Source organism: Argopecten irradians, chromosome 4 (genome assembly GCF_041381155.1).
Source record: "Argopecten irradians isolate NY chromosome 4, Ai_NY, whole genome shotgun sequence".
NCBI lineage: Eukaryota > Metazoa > Mollusca > Bivalvia > Pectinida > Pectinidae > Argopecten > Argopecten irradians.
In genome coordinates this window covers 19,087,915-19,107,776 of record NC_091137.1, presented here as the reverse complement: position 1 = coordinate 19,107,776, position 19,862 = coordinate 19,087,915, and the positions used below count along the sequence as shown (strand labels likewise).

Below are 19,862 nucleotides of genomic sequence, written 5' to 3'. Positions count from 1 at the left end.
AGTTTCATAATATTTCATAATAACTGACCTCTTATTTATCACATTATTTCATCACATAACTAGAAATCCAATGTAAAAATGTGTTGTATTTGGAAAACAATTTTGTCACTATCCTCGAATCTTGACGTCATGTAATTTTTTCTTTCATGTCGAGCCAATGAAATATCGCTCTCAGGGGTATTTTACACTAGTCATATATCATGAGCTATTTATTGTATAGAAATGTCCACTGCTTTTGTGGTTGCTAATGAATCACGGATATAAACAACAACAAAAAATTCAAAGTGATCTGACATCAGCTAACCACGGATATTTCAATCCACGAAATGATTTTCAAGTTTCAAGTTTTTCAAGTTTCAAACAATGAATGAATGTTCTCATGATTTGTTTATGGTATATAGTATGCACTTATATTACATGGGCGAAGTCACTGAATATCAGGCGGATTATGTTATAACTTATATTACTTCCCCTATCATGTAGTCAATCATAATTCAAGTGTGCTTTTTTACGAGCTTTTTCATTGGATTAAACATTTACTTAATCAGCCCATAAAGTTAAAAATGCCGTCAACGTTTGTAAAGTCGTAATGATTTCATAGAAAATGAGTCCTAGAATGAATTTGAATTTTTAAGAGATTAACTTCAGTAAATTGAATTGCTGTATAAGGATTAATTTGAATTTATATTTTTTACGTTATGGAGATATAAACAAAAATCTGAGTGTACTCTCATTTCTGTGTTATATCTTCATAATATAGAAAATCTATTCAAGTTGATCCTTAGATATCAACCGTTTATCGACTTCGGTGCTGGACATGTCAAACTGTTCTTCCCTTTCTGTAACTGCTTTAAGACCATTTACATTACGTTAACCACATAAACACTTACCAAGGGAGTGAAGTTGTTCCGATAGAACGACACCTCATACAACTATAAAGTCATTTATGGCGTTTCAAAAACATTTAGGAAAGAAAGAGTCTGGATGATATCGTCCTGAAGTCCACCATTTCTTTGTTATAGCCCGGTCAGTATACAATAATGGAGGGGAACTTTTCAAGCATTTGTACATCTTTTTTTGTTTAACTTCGACTGTCGTTGGGTTTTTCCGGTTTCATTTATCAACAAAGATCTATCTGTATTATTTCTTTCCAATTCTGCATTGCAAATTTTGCAATATTTTGTTTTCTTTCTTTTGTACATTTTTTCTGATTTTTATTGAACAATAACCGTCATTAGACTTGTGTCGGAATATGCCATGAGTGACGGAGAAAATTATCATTGAAAACAGCTTTTAAAATGAAATTTAGTAAGCATTCCACAAATAAAATCAAAAGTCTAATTTGATATAATGCTTCAGATTTTCATTTTTATTTATTTTTTTAACCATTAACCTTCCAAAGATTCTTTTGTACATTTTAATTTTTATTAATAAGCTAAATGTATTCAAAGGATTATCGGAACAGGTAAAGTCTTCATATGTTTGGTCTAAAAAACACATATTAACCCTGTCGATTCCTACATATATATACCATCATGTTGACATGGACAGGACGTTATCAGACGCCTACCTAGAGATCTGTAGTTATGAGTGACCCAAAAGGGATGACATTTTATAATTAAGATGTATAAAAAATAATACGATAATATGATACATCTAAGTTGTAATCTGTCCCTTCAAAAGATTTAACTAATTTAAATGGCTATTTCAATTATTTTTTATTTAAATTATAATGTGTGGCGATAATAAGGGTTGTTGTTTTTTCTGTTCCAGAATCTGACCTGTCTTTAAACCTGCTGTACATGTCAGTCATCCGGTGTTAAAAAATAACCAGGTTCGTTGTATTTTGATAACAGATTTTTATTAACACGAGAAAAAAAAACAAAGATACCCTGGAAGTACGGCTTCTATGAAGTTTAGGACGTCATACCTGAAAATAGCAAAAGGAAAATACATAGAAATAACTATATAGAGTATAAAGCAACCAAAAGAAAAAAGAAAAAATCTTGAAAAAATAATTAAAACTACTTCATATTCGACAAAGTATGCTTTCAGATTAAAATGTCAAAAGAAAATATGCATCCTTGAACTGATTGCAAGAATAAAAAGTACTTTTAGAACTACATTTATTTGTATTGAAATAAACATTATAGTATTGGTTAACGACAGATTTGTTTTTCGTCAGTATCTGTTTAAAATTGTATAATACTATACTGTGGTAAACTTACTTGAGTCCATTAAGCAGCAGAGTTGGAGTTACGGAGGAGGAGGAATCCCACCAAAACCAGCATCACTACAAAAGCAAATATGGTCTTAATTAGGGAAAACAATAAAGTGTACAAGGTTTATACTTTGAGAGGAAATTGTTTGTTGTTTTAAGATAACATTACATAACAGTTTTCAGTACATAATACATATCTATCATGCAAGCAGCATTGAGGTTTTCGGAATACACCGACCACATAAGAATATATATTTTATTTAATGTATTTTGAAAAGAACTGTATTTTTGAAGTTCAGAACGAGCGCGGATTCGACTGGCCTACTTCGAAGGCGAAATATTGTTAGAGAAAGGACTTACTTGCAACATATATGCTTTTATTTTAAAGAATAAAAGTGACAAGCCATTTTTGTCTTTCTGAATCTTCTCCAAAACACAACTTGTATTTTAAAACATAAGCAACGTTTTCTCTATATCTTATGCTAATTTTTCATAATATTACAAAAAAAATTGTGAAAATTATCAATTTACCGTATTTTACTTACATAGAGTTCCGTCGCCACCAAAAATGGTGTCATCCTCGGGTAAAACTGGGGATGGAGGTAAGGAGAAAGCGGGGTTCCAGATGATCTGTTGTTTCTTCACTCCGGATTTTTTTCCATACCCGGAATACCCAGAATAACTTGGGTATGAGGAGTAGGCCTTAGTATATCCCCCAGTACTGTACTGGTTCACGTGACCTTTCTGTAAGTAGGTACTGCTCAGTCCGCTGCCATAGTTACCATACGCCTCGGCTCTGGCCGCAACAACACAACAGGCCACAACGGCCACGGCAATTATTACTCCTCTCATCTAAAAAAGACCAACATGTATTTCAATTTCTTATCCACAGACAATCATTCATGTGTTGACATATTTTGACTCAAAACTTTTGTGCCTCTTTTTCGACAAAATTATTTAATTGCTTTGACGAACTCAATGTAAACTCCATGTAAGCTCAATGTAAACTAAATATATACCTTCATTTCAAAGCAATATTCATATTTTAGCTCCTTTATAATTTTATTTCTGTTGTGTCAGTGTAATTTGTCGAAATGACCACTGTGCTTACTTGCTCAATGTAAAGTAAAAGGTTTGATTGCATTAAAATAAGTAGAATATATTGGACCTCATGAATAATTTCTTTAACACCAGTTTATGTTAGTCTAAGTTTGCTTTGTAAGTCGAATTTATACAACAGGTAAACAAAAATGACATATAAATTATAATATCTTAGGTTTGACACCATAACAATACGTACGTCTTTCCTTATACATGCAGATAAACAAATTTTGGAATCTTACCTTTTCTTACAAGTTAGAGTCCTGAAAACTATTCACGGACAAAAAGGTTGATTATATTTATGTGTGAAAACCCGGATGTTAGGCAAATCCTCTAACGAGTCTCTCTATTGGCTGGTATTTCACACCATTACTGATGAAATTACGCCACTGTGAGCGGAAGTTACTAGAAGCGTAAAATGGCCAGAGGAAATAATACCGTTAACAAGCCATCACGCGAGTGTTTCTAGTTACCTGTTGGCGCAATGTAGCAGGTCATGATAAATGGTCTATAATAACGGTCATTATCAGGTGTTTGCAAGTCTTTGAATATCTTTCTACATGTGCAAAGGCGACTAATTGAAAATATTTTTCTCTATAACACCATTTGAAATTATTGATTTATTTAAGACAATAAAACATTGACTTTTAAGCCCATCATCTGATAATGGGCTATTCAAATAATTTTTGGTCCGTCCTTCCGTCCGGTAACAATATCGCTTTTTCAGAAAGTACTGAAGGGTTCATTCTAAAATTTATATGTAGGTTCCCTAAGGGCCCTAGCTGTGCATATTTTGGGACCGATCGGTCAACAAGATGGCCGCCAGGTAGCCATCTCGGATTTTGATATTTAAAGTTTGTTATCGCTATTTCTCAAAAAAGACATCATTCTCAAATTTCATATTTAGGTTCCCCAAAGGCCCTAGTTGCACATATTGTGTTTTAAGACCGATCCATCCATCATCTTGAGTTTTGATAGTTGAAATTTGAAAAAAGAGAAAAGATCCATCTGACATTTATCAGATATAGATCAATCTTTGGTGGGCGCCAAGATCCCTGTGGGATCTCTTGTTATTTATTGCTTTATCTGTTCTTAATACGTGACTGTGCACAATTCTGACAGACAACAGATGCAGAAATCACCGGAATTTGCCGTTGTTTCCTGACCAGAATATATATTAGATGTGAAACCCCTTATGTGTCTTCTATGCTTCTTGGATTTTTATTCCTACACATTAACAGTTCCAAGTAGGAGCATAACATTGATATGTAATTAACGTTCAATAGTCTTCCGGTTTTGAATATGCTTTTAGGTCTTTATAAAATTGTGGCAAACCCTATTAAAGCATTGTAATAAGAAGATTGGTAATTTATCAAGCTATATATAAATAATTACGCCGTTAACTCAACCAATCAGAAGTGACGTTACCAACGACGACGCCATTGCTTTCCTTTAGGGACCGATAAAGTAAATGTTAAAGCCAATGAGCATGCTCGTTACTAGCAAAACTGAATTATATTCTAATAAGGTTCTCTAACATTATCCCTATTTAGGGAAAGGACTTCATATAAGTTGGAAAACTTGTGTCCAATCCCATTGTACATAAAATATAGCAATAAAGATATGTTTAAATCTATATAATACTATGTTCGAAGTTTGGTTTAGATTGGACTGATATTATAGAGATGCTGGTCTACATAATGTAAACACAAACTTTAATGTATACGTGGTTCAGCCACTTCCCTAAGTAGCGCATTACTGTGTTGACAACTATTAAGTGATGTGACGGGATTGATGGCTTTAAACCGGATTTAAAGCAAAACTTGGCAAATGTGAACTTTTTGAGGACAATAATCAACTCCCTGTGATAAGGGTTTAATGTCTTAGTGACCTAGCCTATACAGCTCTGTTTGGCATTGTAACCATCCAAACCATGGTAGTTCATATATAATATAGGAATATTTAGTGATTTTAAAGGTATATGTATCATAACAGGTGATTTTTTACATGATTTTTCTACATTAATCTATTGAAAACCGTAAGTGGTGATGCATTAAGAGGTAAAATCATTCAAACGCATGGGTAAACATGTATGATGCTATTTACACAATTACAACGACACAAATTCTATGCAGTCATAATTCTTGTTTTTATTCTTTATGTAAGATGAAAACACATCTACAGAAGTCACTTTATAATTACTAATATCACTGTTTAAAGGTGAAATGAAATTGTAGACCACAACTTGGCGTCTTGAGTTGACCACATGTCCGCATTTCACAGCAGACGTAATTTGACAGTTCTGCCAAAATTAAGTTTGAGTATTTTTTTTAATCTGTGAAATTAAAAACACGAGATCGGTTTTGGGAGGAAAATCAAGTTTGTAACTGTTCTATAATGAAAAGCTAAAAACACTTTGAAAAAAGTCAACAATCACAAAATATCCCTAATATAATCTATACATATTATGGATGGTTTCCACAACGACTAAATGTAAATATTGCATGACAATCATACTGATCGCGTTTGGAATAGACACGTTTAAATGAACTATTACGAAGCTTTTAAACAGACAAATATGACATTGGATTCAAATCAAAACACGACCCAAAATTTGTTGTTTTATTGTTTTATTAGTAGCTAAATCTACAATGATGTTTTACGTCCAAATGAATAGATACGAACGCTTTAAGTTATATGTGCCGCAACTGAGCGAAAATTTCGACAGGTTTTTTCTTCAGTAATTCATAGAAAACCATACGCTTTGAGGAATTTAGCTGTGAAAATCATTTAAATAGATTCATATGTTTTATAACCGTTAGTTTAAGCACAGAAATTATGCACTGTAAAATGGGTGTTTTTATGCCTTATGTATGTTTAGGTGACAACATACTTGCAGAAATCACTTAATAATCATTAATATTCCTCTACTTTATTTACACTATATAAAAGATACTTTGTTAAATTTACATATTTCCGTTTAACCAATCAGATTTGAGATGGGCGGGACTTGTTTCCGATCACGCCATCAGTTGCTAGGTGACGTAACAATTGAACGGAGCTAGTTTCCGATCACGCCATCTCCGTTGACGTACTCAGACGACGTTAGTATCGATCGGAAACTGTTACCGAACACGTCGTCATGTTTATCTTGTAAGTGAGAGGCTTGTGAAAAAATGTAATGGGGTCAGAGGACAATACCTTTTATATGTACGTACAGTTGTTATGTATATATTTAGGCTACATGTAAGTGGTTAACGTCTCTGAATTTCAACAATATTTATATACAAATTTAGTATTATGCGTTAGTGGTATAAATGTTGAAATATCGAGAAATCATAGTGGAATCAAATTTTAACCTCCGGTTTGAATAGAAGCAAAACAAAACGGACATAGAATCACAGTTATCATCTCAGAATAATTTGTATGTTTGAAGATACGATTACGTAGATCGATTACAATGTATAATTATCTCAATCTCTAATGGCCATTGCCGTACGCGACAGGAATAGAGAGAACGTTAGCGTATGAAAGAAATATATTTTTAGTCTTATCAAAACAGTTAAAGTATGGGATTGAGTGATATAGCAAGTTTCCGGTTTCCCTCGAAATTGCCTATTTCCCTCGGCTCCGCCTCGGGAAATAGACAAGTCTCGGGAAACCAGAAACTCGCTATATCCCTCAACCCCATACTTTAACTGTATACTAATAACACTGATAAAATGTGAAAATAAATAGTAGACCACAATTTGGCTTCATTGTCTGACCGTAGGTACTAATTTCACAACATTTTAGATGTAAATATAATTATTGTTTTTTTGCAGTACTACCAAAAATCATTTCAGCTATGATTTTTACTTGTACAATTAAAACCTATTTATTGAAAGTACTGTACTTCTCAAAATGTTGGTAATTTTTGGTGAATAACATATTAAAAGCTCATCTTGATTCGTTAGTACGAAAAATACGGAACATATAACTTTAAAGATATTAACCGAGAAAGCATTTACTTTTGATATCAACACATCTATAAAAATACAATTGTATATCAAAATATACATTGTATCTACAATTCAATTAAGACAAAAATAAAAAAGAACCATTCAATTCAGAGTACATATGTATGTATAAAATAAATAAACACTGATATATAATTAACATGCAAGTAGTTCAATAGTATAAAAATATAACCTTTGTGGTGTGTAGTATCAAAATGTTGCAAATAAAAAATGTTTGTTATAAACAGCTGATAAACTGTACACAAAATTCTAATCTGATAAGTATTGATGAAGTAAAGATCTCTGCGTCTCTACTGGCTCTGACAACTAAGGCATGAAAATCCATCTGAACCTAGTCATACAAATTTATTCATATATTGTCCTTAGTTGGTGCCAAATCAAAATCATTTAAAAGAAAATTGGTCAACATTTCTCCCGTAATGCAGGTAGTTCTTTTTTATGACACTACATCCAGATAGACGTATTCCATTGTAAAATCAATTGGCATCAAACTTGTCTTATCACCATTAACTGCACAGAGTACAACACTACATGTTTGTACTCACAGATATTAAAACTCATTTCTCATTTTTATAACGTTTTTTCCTATTGTGACATTCACACAATCATCAGCCATTATGTTATATCGATGCCACAAACAAAAACATTCAATAAGCTATACTGCTGCCAGGTCAATGTGTACGTGCTGCCATGGTTATGTGCTCCTATTGCTAGTATATCTACTTCAGTCCTGTTTTACTGGTACTAGTTTGCTCAGCCGCTGTCTGGCACATTTAACAAGTTGTTTTGGGTCTGATCCGAGAACATCAATCATGAGCGTGATAAATACTGTGGCCATTCCAAAGGCGATCTGCCACACGGTGAAGGTGGAGGTTAAGATCTGGTTCAGGCCCATGGTGATCAGCAGCAGGAGGCAACCCTACAAATTCAACAAATAGGATACAGGTTTAGAAATTTAACAAGGAAGGTACATGTCTGTAAATTCAACAAACAAGATACAGTCCTGTAACATCAACAGACAGGATACAGGCATGTTAAACCAAGTAGCAAGATACAGACATGATACAGGATACATGTTTGTCAAATCAATTAAGAAGAGTACAGATCTGTACTAGACACTGTGGTCAGTTAGAAAGGTCCTCCTCCTGTTATTTATAATGATGATACAGGTTTCTAGAGGACTGACGATGAAGCAACTAAAAGTGCAAACAGCAATGTTGATGCATAGGTATTTTTTCAGACCATACAACAAAATAGTAGCGAATAAGACTATGAACTCTTACCAATCCATGACTTAGAAGAACTGCTTTCTTGTCATCTTCCATCAAGAAATTTGAAGCTCTGCCGGACATAATTGCCAGCGTGATGAAACCTATTCCCTTCAGTCTGGTATAGTGAGCATGAGCAGAATCCAGCGTCACAGAGGAAGCCTACAATATCATATACAATGTATCACAGAGGAAGCCTACAATATCATATACAATGTGTCACAGAGGAAGCCTACAATATCATATACAATGTATCACAGAGGAAGCCTACAATATCATATACAATGTGTCACAGAGGAAGCCTACAATATCATATACAATGTGTCACAGAGGAAGCCTACAATATCATATACAATGTATCACAGAGGAAGCCTACACTATCATATACAACGTATCACAGAGGAAGCCTACAATATCATATACAATGTGTCACAGAGGAAGCCTACAATATCATATACAAAATGTCACAGATCTAGAGGAAACCTACAATATCATATACAAAATGTCATAGAGGAAGCCTACAATATCATATACAATGTGTCACAGAGGAAGCCTACAATATCATATACAAAATGTCACAGATCTAGAGGAAACCTACAATATCATATACAAAATGTCATAGAGGAAGCCTACAATATCATATACAATGTGTCACAGAGGAAGCCTACAATATCATATACAACGTATCACAGAGGAAGCCTACAATATCATATACAACGTATCACAGAGGAAGCCTACAATATCATATACAATGTGTCACAGAGGAAGCCTACAATATCATATACAAAATGTCACAGATCTAGAGGAAACCTACAATATCATATACAAAATGTCATAGAGGAAGCCTACAATATCATATACAATGTGTCACAGAGGAAGCCTACAATATCATATACAAAATGTCACAGATCTAGAGGAAACCTACAATATCATATACAAAATGCCATAGAGGAAACCTACAATATCATATACAACGTTTCACAGAGGAAGCCTACAATATCATACACAACGTATCACAGAGAAAGCCTACAATATCATATACAACGTTTCACAGAGGAAACCTACAATATCATACACAACGTATCACAGAGGAAACCTACAATATCATACACAACGTATCACAGAGGAAACCTACAATATCATACACAAAGTGTCACAGAGGAAACCTACAATATCATACACAAAGTGTCACAGAGGAAACCTACAATATCATACACAACGTATCACAGAGGAAACCTACAATATCATACACAACGTGTCACAGAGGAAACCTACAATATCATACACAACGTATCACAGAGGAAACCTACAATATCATACACAACGTATCACAGAGGAAACCTACAATATCATACACAACGTGTCACAGAGGAAACCTACAATATCATACACAACGTGTCACAGAGGAAACCTACATTATCATACACAAAGTGTCACAGAAGAAACCTACAATATCATATACAATGTGTCACAGAGGAAGACTACAATATCATACACAACGTGTCACAGAGGAAACCTACATTATCATACACAAAATGTCACAGAAGAAACCTACAATATCATATACAATGTGTCACAGAGGAAGCCTACAATATCATACACAACGTTTCACAGAGGAAACCTACATTATCATACACAAAGTGTCACAGAAGAAACCTAAAATACTATACACAACTTTTCACAAAGGAAGTCTACAATATCATAAACAAAGTATCACAGAGGAAATGGAATTGTTGTCATAGAAACGTTTTTTATTTTCATATGCAAACACATTCATATACACCACAGCTCATTGAAGCGAATTGCCAAAGACACCGAACAACACACCCCATCTAGTCCCTCATTATCTACGTATTTCCCACAACTGGCGGCATTCTGACGTGATTCTTAGTCCCATTATACTGACAACTGGCGGCACTTCTGACAAGTGATTCTAGTCCCATTATACTGACAACTGGCGGCATTCTGACGTGATTCTAGTCCCATTATAGTGACAACTGGCGGCATTCTGACGTGATTCTAGTCCCATTATAGTGACAACTGGCGGCATTCTGACGTGATTCTAGTCCCATTATAGTGACAACTGGCGGCATTCTGACGTGATTCTAGTCCCATTATAGTGACAACTGGCGGCATTCTGACGTGATTCTAGTCCCATTATAGTGACAACTGGCGGCATTCTGACGTGATTCTAGTCCCATTATAGTGACAACTGGCGGCATTCTAACGTGATTCTAGTCCCATTATAGTGACAACTGGCGGCATTCTGACGTGATTCTAGTCCCATTATAGTGACAACTGGCGGCATTCTGACGTGATTCTAGTCCCATTATAGTGACAACTGGCGGCATTCTGACGTGATTCTAGTCCCATTATACTGACAACTGGCGGCATTCTGACGTGATTCTAGTCCCATTATAGTGACAACTGGCGGCATTCTGACGTGATTCTAGTCCCATTATAGTGACAACTGGCGGCATTCTGACGTGATTCTAGTCCCATTATAGTGACAACTGGCGGCATTCTGACGTGATTCTAGTCCCATTATAGTGACAACTGGCGGCATTCTAACGTGATTCTAGTCCCATTATAGTGACAACTGGCGGCATTCTGACGTGATTCTAGTCCCATTATACTGACAACTGGCGGCATTCTGACGTGATTCTAGTCCCATTATACTGACAACTGGCGGCATTCTGACGTGATTCTAGTCCCATTATACTGACAACTGGCGGCATTCTGACGTGATTCTAGTCCCATTATACTGACAACTGGCGGCATTCTGACGTGATTCTAGTCCCATTATAGTGACAACTGGCGATTCAACTGATTCTAGTCCCATTATACTGACAACTGGCGGCATTCTCACATGATTCTAGTCCCATTATACTGACAACTGGCGGCATTCTCACATTCTAGATTATACTAGTCCCATTGTACTGACAACTGGCGGCATTCGGACGTGATTCTAGTCCCATTATACTGACAACTGGCGGCATTCTGACGTGATTCTAGTCCCATTATAGTGACAACTGGCGGCATTCTGACGTGATTCTAGTCCCATTATACTGACAACTGGCGGCATTCTAACGTGATTCTAGTCCCATTATACTGACAACTGGCGGCATTTCTGACGTGATTTCTAGTCCCATTATACTGACAACTGGCGGCATTCTGACGTGATTCTAGTCCCATTATAAACTGACAACTGGCGGCATTCTGACGTGATTCTAGTCCCATTATAGTGACCAATGGCGGCATTCTGACGTGATTCTAGTCCCATTATAGTGACAACTGCGGGCATTCTAACGTGATTCTAGTCCCATTATAGTGACAACTGGCGGCATTCTGACGTGATTCTAGTCCCATTATACTGACAACTGGCGGCATTCTAAACGTGATTCTAGTCCCATTATACTGACAACTGGCGGCATTCTGACGTGATTCTAGTCCCATTATACTGACAACTGGCGGCATTCTGACGTGATTCTAGTCCCATTATAATGACAAACTGGCGGCATTCTGACATGATTCTAGTCCATTATACTGACAACTGGCGGCATTCTGACGTGATTCTAGTCCCATTATACTGACAACTCGTGGCATTCTGACGTGATTCTAGTCCCATTATACTGACAACTGGCGGCATTCTCACATGATTCTAGTCCCATTATACTGACAACTGGCGGCATTCTCACATGATTCTAGTCCCATTATAGTGACAACACTGTCGGCATTCTCACATGATTCTGACAGAGATATTGTAGATTTTAGTGTTTTCATACTTACCACTTGACAAGCATAGATTTTTTTATGGGAAGACGATTGCTACAATGCCAAAGAAAAACCAGATGATAAAGTCCAGTCTTAGGTGAGTGTTGCGACAAGACGTTGACACCTCAACATAACCACCCCAGTCTTTTTGTCTGAGAGAGTGGAATATCAGCAGACCAAACCACACCAGAGAAACATGAACGGCCAAGTTATGCATCTGTAAAACACCACCAGTTACAAGTTTCCCACTCAACGTGTATAACCTAGTTCTCAACTAAAGTTATATGTGCTATAATTGAGCGAAATCTTTCACGCGTTATTTTTTCTTCAGTAATCTACTGAAAACTATAAGGTTTGATAAATTACGCCGTGAAAATCAATCAAAGGAACAGACAAACATGTATGCTGATTTATAAACATCAATTACAAGTAACAATATAGAATTTATACACGGTAAAAATCTCGTTTTTATGGCGTATCTATACTTAAATAAGAACAAAGATCTGCAGATATCACTTTAAAATTTGACTTGAAATTGTTGAGCACAACTTGAATTTATGAGCGTATATACTCATTACACTGCAAAGTATACAATCATTTTCAGCTCTAATTTGTAGTTGTAAAATTAAAATCATGCATTGTAAGTATTGTCATTGTAAGTATTGTCATTATAAGTATTGTCAATTAAAACCATGCATTGTAAGTATTGTCAATTAAAACCATGCATTGTAAGTATTGTCAATTAAAACCATGCATTGTTAGTATTGTCATTGTAAGTCTTGTCATTGTAAGTAATGTCATTGTAAGTATTGTCATTGTAAGTCTTGTCATTGTAAGTATTGTAAGTATTGTAAGTAAGTATTGTCATTGTAAGTATTGTCATTAAGTTTTGTCATTGTAAGTATTGTCATTAAGTAATGTCATTGTAAGTATTGTCATTGTAAGTCTTGTCATTGTAAGTATTGTCATTGTAAGTAATTGTAAGTATGTCATTGTAAGTATTGTCATTGTAAGTATTGTCATTGTAAGTATTGTCATTGTAAGTATTGTCATTGTAAGTATGTCATTGTAGTATTGTCATTGTAAGTATTGTAGTATGTCATTGTAAGTATTGTCATTGTAAGTATTGTCATTGTAAGTATGTCATTGTAAGTATTGTCATTGTAAGTATTGTCATTGTAAGTATTGTCATTGTAAGTATTGTCATTGTAAGTAATGTCATTGTAAGTATTGTCATTGTAAGTATTGTCATTGTAAGTATTGTCATTGTAAGTATTGTCATTGTAAGTATTGTCATTGTAAGTATTGTCATTGTAAGTATTGTCATTGTAAGTATTGTCATTGTAAGTCTTGTCATTGTAAGTATTGTCATTGTAAGTATTGTCATTGTAAGTATTGTCATTGTAAGTATTGTCATTGTAAGTATTGTCATTGTAAGTATTGTCATTGTAAGTAATGTCATTGTAAGTATTGTCATTGTAAGTATTGTTTTATATGTCATTGTAAGTATTGTCATTGTAAGTATGTCATTGTAAGTATTGTCATTGTAAGTATTGTCATTGTAAGTATGTCATTGTAATGTATTGTCATTGTAAGTATTGTCTGTAAGTATGTCATTGTAAGTATTGTCATTGTAAGTATTGTCATTGTAAGTATTGTCATTGTAAATATTGTCATTCTCAAACTGTTAGTAAACAACACATCAAAAGCTCTTCTTCTTGATTCATGAAAAATACGGCACATATAACTTTATTTTAAAGACAAATTTTGATAGAGTCTTCGAAAAATATTTTGTTTCATGTTTGAAGTTTGAAGATATGATCAAGTTTTATAAAGCTCTTAATATTGCTTCGAAAATTGTTTTATACAAAATAGACATTTTGACCTTTTCTAATATGCATGTTATATATATATATTACATCTTGCAGTTCTTACATTTGGATTCGCCATAGCATTTCCCTTCATCAACGAAGCGCCATAGACCATGACTGCACACACCATACACTACAATAAAGAAATGTTAATATAATGTATATATGTAAAGGATCTTTAATGATATACCAGATCTTGACTTGTGAAACATGCTTATGAAAAATACTTCAGAAGATTTAATTATTGTCAACATATAGGTGATAAAAAATTTTCATTTTCAAAAAGCATTTTGTACAACACACTATTGTGTTGAGAGTAAGTATCAAATAAAACTATGCTATGAATACTTTGTAATAGATGTACGATAAGGCATAATTAGTTTTCTTTCCATACCTATATTAGGATGAAAGTGTTCATAGATGATCTCTTTTCATATTTTGACACTTGATTTGTGTCAGAAAAAATGTCATCTCAGACATTTGTCTTTATTTGTTTATTTTTATGTGTTACTTTTTTTGATCGTATCATCATTTCCCCTTATATACAAGGATTTACTTATGCACTGGTGCTGGATTAGGTCAATTGCAGATCTATACAACCTGGTAGCACAATAGGAAGGGCATCTGGCTATGTTTTGAGGTTCCGGTTTTGAATCACGCTGGTCTGGCCGTGCATATTTTCTGTTCCTACTACAATTTGCATATAAATATCAAGCACTTACGAGTGTCATTGACCAGAGGTGGCTGCTATGGACGGTGGTATCTGAACTTTTCATAGTCAATAAGAAAGTTGCACCAATAGCGATATCATTTATTCCAATGCTTCGGATTTCTTGAAGATGGAGGACATCTGGCTCCACATTTTCCTGCAATAAATGAATTCTTTTTTTACAGATTTGAATTAAATCATCAATGATCATTAAACATATGTTTAACAGTACACTTACAAGTACAGATGCTGAAAATCATGACATTTCGATCCATCTATAATTATTTCGATAGTCTTCAATCAATATTGCTATGAAAAAAACCCAACAAAATTATCACATTTAAAACTAACTTTTGATTTACATTGTATTTCATATTGATAAATATACTGTTAAAGTCAAACATTGAAGTAAGAAGATAACTTTTGGTCAGAGCCTGGCCAAGCAATTAGGTCTTGTTTCAGGTCCGAAATAACCTAACAGTGTGTGACCGAAAAGTTTCGTAAGAAAATTTTAGATTTTGATGTTTTATTAACTTACAACAACGAATTAATTTGAATCCTATTTGTGGAAAGAGGAGGAAAATAATCCCCTCCAACAACATAACAAGCGTCAGTCCCCTTACTACTCCTTTAGCTCAGAATGGTACCATAACCAGAAACAACAGCACATTAAAGATGCTCCACCGCTGACAAATGGTATTTTTTCACTATCTAAAACAGGAACAGACGATTTAGTATTTTCTTCGGTTACAAAAAAATTTACTTTACACCATTACCACCATTGAAAAGTTTCAGCTTCTAATATTACCTCAAATTAAAATTATGAAAAATAATTAATTACATCCCGAAAAAAAATCCTTGCCACTATATCCTATATGGAATGAAGTACTGATTGAGCATGCACCAAAGGCAAAATAAATTATTTTATATTATTTTCTGTGTTAATTAGACATATAAATACACGATTTAAAGGCCCATTACCTTTCCGGAGCAAAATATAAAGGTTTCTTAAAAAACCATTAATATCATCAGAAAATGCGTACTGATGACCTAAAATAAGTTACGACACCAAACATATGCAAGATTTCCTGCGTAATATATGAAAACAATGGAGAGTCAATTCGCTGTTTTGCCGTCTGGCGCAGTGATAGTCAACTACCGCCCGGTATTTAGGACGACGGCGGGAAACATAATACGACCCGCGTTATGAAAATAAGCATTTTATTTATTTTAATCAAATCGTTCAGAAGGTGATGATAAATATAGTATTAACGGTAAGTTAATAATTTTTGCGGCTCTACAAAATTATCGATCTTGTTTTACATTCCCATTTTAAAAATTTAAAGCCGTTTCGGAACGGTAGTGGGCCTTTCACACCAATTATTGTTCAAATGATGAATATTTTCTATGCTCTGTCGGCGGTGGAGCACCTTTAATAACTGATGCTACAGTCACCGTTTTATCGGAGGTGAAAATATCTACATGTTCCTTGTACATGCCAACAACCCAATCTCTTGCTGCCTCCATGACTCGCGAAATATCTAAGCTTACGACGATCTAGCCTATATCTACAGTCAGCTGATCATAAGTTCGAATTCCCTCCTTTATGATTTCTTAGAGTTACCTCCCTTCGCCCACGTTTTAGACTGTTAAAACTATATTGTAGAGATATTTTCTTCTTCCAGATCTAGAGTCAGACTCAAAGGGTTAAGTGCATTTGACTCTGGGAGGTGTCATGAAATATAATGTTGGTTACATGATTTTTTTATGTATATATATGATAAAAACTTGTTATTTTATGGGTGGTAACGATTGGCAAGGGTAGTAGACCTGAAGGGGTTCAGGTTTGTTATGTTTGCTCTGAAGATGGTAGGGAATTCCAGTCTGAGATGGTTCTGGGAAAAAACGAATATGATTTGTAAACAGTTTTGTTGGTGTAAATTTGGTTATATTTGTGTGCACCTCGAGTTCTTCTGTCTCCTTGTGATAAGTGTTGAGATAGAGTTATGGCAACAGTTTTATTTATGATCTTATGGAATGTTACCAGTCTGGCCATTTTTCTTCTTTGAGCTAGAGGCTCCCATTCTAATGATTGTAACATGTTTGTGACACAGCCAGGGTCTCTTGATCTATGGTCATTATAAACAAATCGAGCAGCCCTTCTTTGTATGTTCTCTATGGCTAGGACTTGTTTAGATTGGTAGGGGTCCCAGCAAGGTGCTGCATACTCAAGTGATACTCTTACTAATGATGTGTATGTTATGGCCTTGACTTTCCTGGTGCAAGATGACATGTTGCGTCTCAGGAAACCTAGTGTTTTATTTGCTTTGTTGGTGATTGCTTGTATGTGATTGTTCCAGTTAAGATCTGATGTGAAGGTAACCCCTAGGTATTTACTGGAATCTTAGTTGTCAAGGACTTGGTTGTGTAAAGAGTATTGATGTTTAAGTGTGTTTCTCTTCTTGGAGATTTTATAATTGAGGTTTTTGGCAATGTTCTGGGCGCTTATTGGGTCAAATACGGTTTATCACGTCTTAGATGTACTTATAACATAAAACTACAAGTAAGTTGATAAAAATTGTGCATACATGTACTCTCTCTGTCTATCTCTCTCTTCATTAGTACTCTACAGGTTGGTTCTGTGCACAACTCAATTACATGTGTATGTACTGTGAAATATTCTTAAAAGTATAACTCATTCAGATCAATATGGATGCTTACATGTACAGTGATGACTTTGTATAATTATCATGTTTTTTATGGATGATGTCGATGCGGGTGATGATATCATATATAAACATGTTTGATTTCAAGATGATATAAATGATAACATTGATGATGATTATAAGTTAAACTCCATGTAGTGGTGATATTTTTGACAGTCAGTGGTGATGATGTTAATGTGCATAACTGTAGCTATAGTGGTGCTGTTTATTGAGTGATGATAATGGTAGTCAAATATAATTTGCTACTGTTGGATATGACGATTAAAGAGTGATGATGTATAATAAGTGGGTATATGTATGATCATGATGATGATGAATGAGTGAATGTAGATGATGAATGACTTGTGTTTTGATGTCTGATGTAGTTTTTACTTACTGGAAACTCTGGGGAAACAAGAGGCCCAGAGGGCCTGTATCGCTCACCTGGTTTGTAATGTCAAGTCATGTTCTGAATACAGGTTCATTGTTTCTTTTCTGAAGGAATTTGAATATTTACCTCTTATTTCCCTATTGGGCCCCACCCCTTCTGCCCCCAGGGGGTCAAAGCCAAAATTTATACAAGTTCTGCACCCCTTCCCCCAAGGATGGTTGTGGCCAAATTTGGTTACAATCCATGCAGAACTCTAGGACAAGTAGCGATTTATAGGATTTACCTCTATTTCCCCTATTGGGCCCCGCCTCTCCTGCCCCCGGGGGGTCAGAGCCAAAATTTATACAAGTTCTTTCCCCTTTCCCCCAAGGATGTTTGTGGCCAAATTTGGTTACAGTCCATGCAGAACTCTAGGAGCTTGCTTGTCGGGACATTCCTCGGTTGTCTGACCGATTGGAGCCCTACTCTTTATGTTGTCATTATTCAAGAATGCTACATATGTAATATCAATACCTTTAATTCATTCTAAAGTTGCCGTAGCTATCATATCATTTCTAAACGCGTGCACAATATAGAAGCCTAAGAATTAGTTAAAGGAGAGTTGCCAAGTGGTTCAGATGTCCTGACATATTACCACACTACCTCTGGATCGCGAGTTCAAAACTTTCTTCCCTATGTATACAACTGTATACATTACAAAGAGGTATGATTTTTACCGATTTTAATCTACTGACCCTTAAAACATATAATATGCATTGCCATCCAAAAGGTCTGTTACAAGTGTCTAGATTCTGTATAAAATAGTTTTGACAAAAATCCATGTGTAACAAAACTTTTGGAGGACAGTGTATGTCCAATATTACGAGTTTAAGTACATATGTACAACCGCCTGTAATATGCACATTTTGCACCAACTATACTGCGCAGTTAAAACAGGTGTGTGGACTACGTGATGTCCTGTCATTCCTTCCAGACATTCCACGTAGTCCCTACCATATCCATACCTATTCGGTAACAATTAACTAATAAGTTGGTCACCTAGTTTAACACGTGCATAGACCGTGCGATGTCCTGCCATGCTTTCCAGAACATCCCACGTAGTCGCTACAAAGTAGGTGCCGTAACAATTTACTGATATTTCGGTCACCCCAGTTTGGCCATGCCTTAAAACAACAACCTAACTCTGGCTGCAAACATGAGTAAACATAGTCCGCTAAACCTGCCTTTATTATTAGGCTTTTTTTTTTTTTTTTTTTTTGCCTAATATATAGTCAGCTCGCGGTACCTCTTAAAAATGTGAAATCGTAGGCCAGATTTGGCCTACGCTACGTCAGCGCATATTTCTAATATATCGTCCATGCAATGCCGGGAAAACATACACATACCTATATATTGGGATCTTATGTACTCCACTGCCCCCATGTTACATCCCATTTATGAAATTAAAACAACTCTGCACAATGAAATACTTCCGAGACCCTTCTATTTCACACATTTGTAATGGCCGCCGTATACACATTTAGTAGAGCAAACGGCAGCCAATCAACTTCGCTTCCGGTTTTATTTTTTAAAAAACCACGTGTAGTTGAAAGATAAACAAAATGCTAGCCAGTTAGAGTTTTTATAGTGAAATTATGGTCGACATACACGACATGTTGTCAAATATTCAAATTGAACACGATTGTTGCTGGTACCGCATCACTTTCGCGATAATCACGTTGCATATGTACATGTAGCATATACACAGTTGAATTTTGTTTATCTTTCAACTACACGTGGTTTTTTAAAAATAAAACCGGAAGC

At 35.1% G+C, this 19,862-nt stretch overlaps 2 protein-coding genes across 2 annotated transcripts; both read right to left on the bottom strand.

Annotated features, from left to right (window-relative positions):
• Positions 1-1,844: 1,844 nt before the first annotated feature.
• Positions 1,845-3,081, bottom strand: LOC138322419 (uncharacterized). The gene is made up of 3 exons (XM_069266448.1): positions 2,767-3,081; positions 2,229-2,293; positions 1,845-1,930 (listed from the first exon to the last, which is right to left on the bottom strand). The coding sequence occupies exons 1-2, from the start codon at positions 3,071-3,073 to the stop codon at positions 2,238-2,240; spliced, it is 363 nt and encodes a 120-aa protein (XP_069122549.1). The 5' UTR covers positions 3,074-3,081; the 3' UTR covers positions 1,845-1,930; positions 2,229-2,237.
• A 2,854-nt stretch (positions 3,082-5,935) lies between these two features.
• Positions 5,936-18,779, bottom strand: LOC138322143 (uncharacterized). The gene is made up of 6 exons (XM_069266197.1): positions 15,502-18,779; positions 14,977-15,120; positions 14,319-14,387; positions 12,424-12,600; positions 8,625-8,771; positions 5,936-8,260 (listed from the first exon to the last, which is right to left on the bottom strand). The coding sequence occupies exons 2-6, from the start codon at positions 15,028-15,030 to the stop codon at positions 8,066-8,068; spliced, it is 642 nt and encodes a 213-aa protein (XP_069122298.1). The 5' UTR covers positions 15,031-15,120; positions 15,502-18,779; the 3' UTR covers positions 5,936-8,065.
• Between the last annotated feature and the right edge of the window lie 1,083 nt (positions 18,780-19,862).

Excerpts from the sequence above, each read along its gene's own strand:
- LOC138322419 (XM_069266448.1), bottom strand. The coding sequence starts at position 3,073 with ATGAGAGGAGTAATAATTGCCGTGGCCGTTGTGGCCTGTTGTGTTGTT. Across the intron at positions 2,294-2,766 it reads TGGTGGCGACGGAACTCTAT|TGATGCTGGTTTTGGTGGGA; the intron begins GTAAGTAAAATA and ends TTGCTTTTGTAG.
- LOC138322143 (XM_069266197.1), bottom strand. The coding sequence starts at position 15,030 with ATGAAAAGTTCAGATACCACCGTCCATAGCAGCCACCTCTGGTCAATG. Across the intron at positions 14,388-14,976 it reads ACCTCTGGTCAATGACACTC|TGTATGGTGTGTGCAGTCAT; the intron begins GTAAGTGCTTGA and ends TCTTTATTGTAG. Across the intron at positions 8,261-8,624 it reads TTCTTCTAAGTCATGGATTG|GGTTGCCTCCTGCTGCTGAT; the intron begins GTAAGAGTTCAT and ends TTGAATTTGTAG.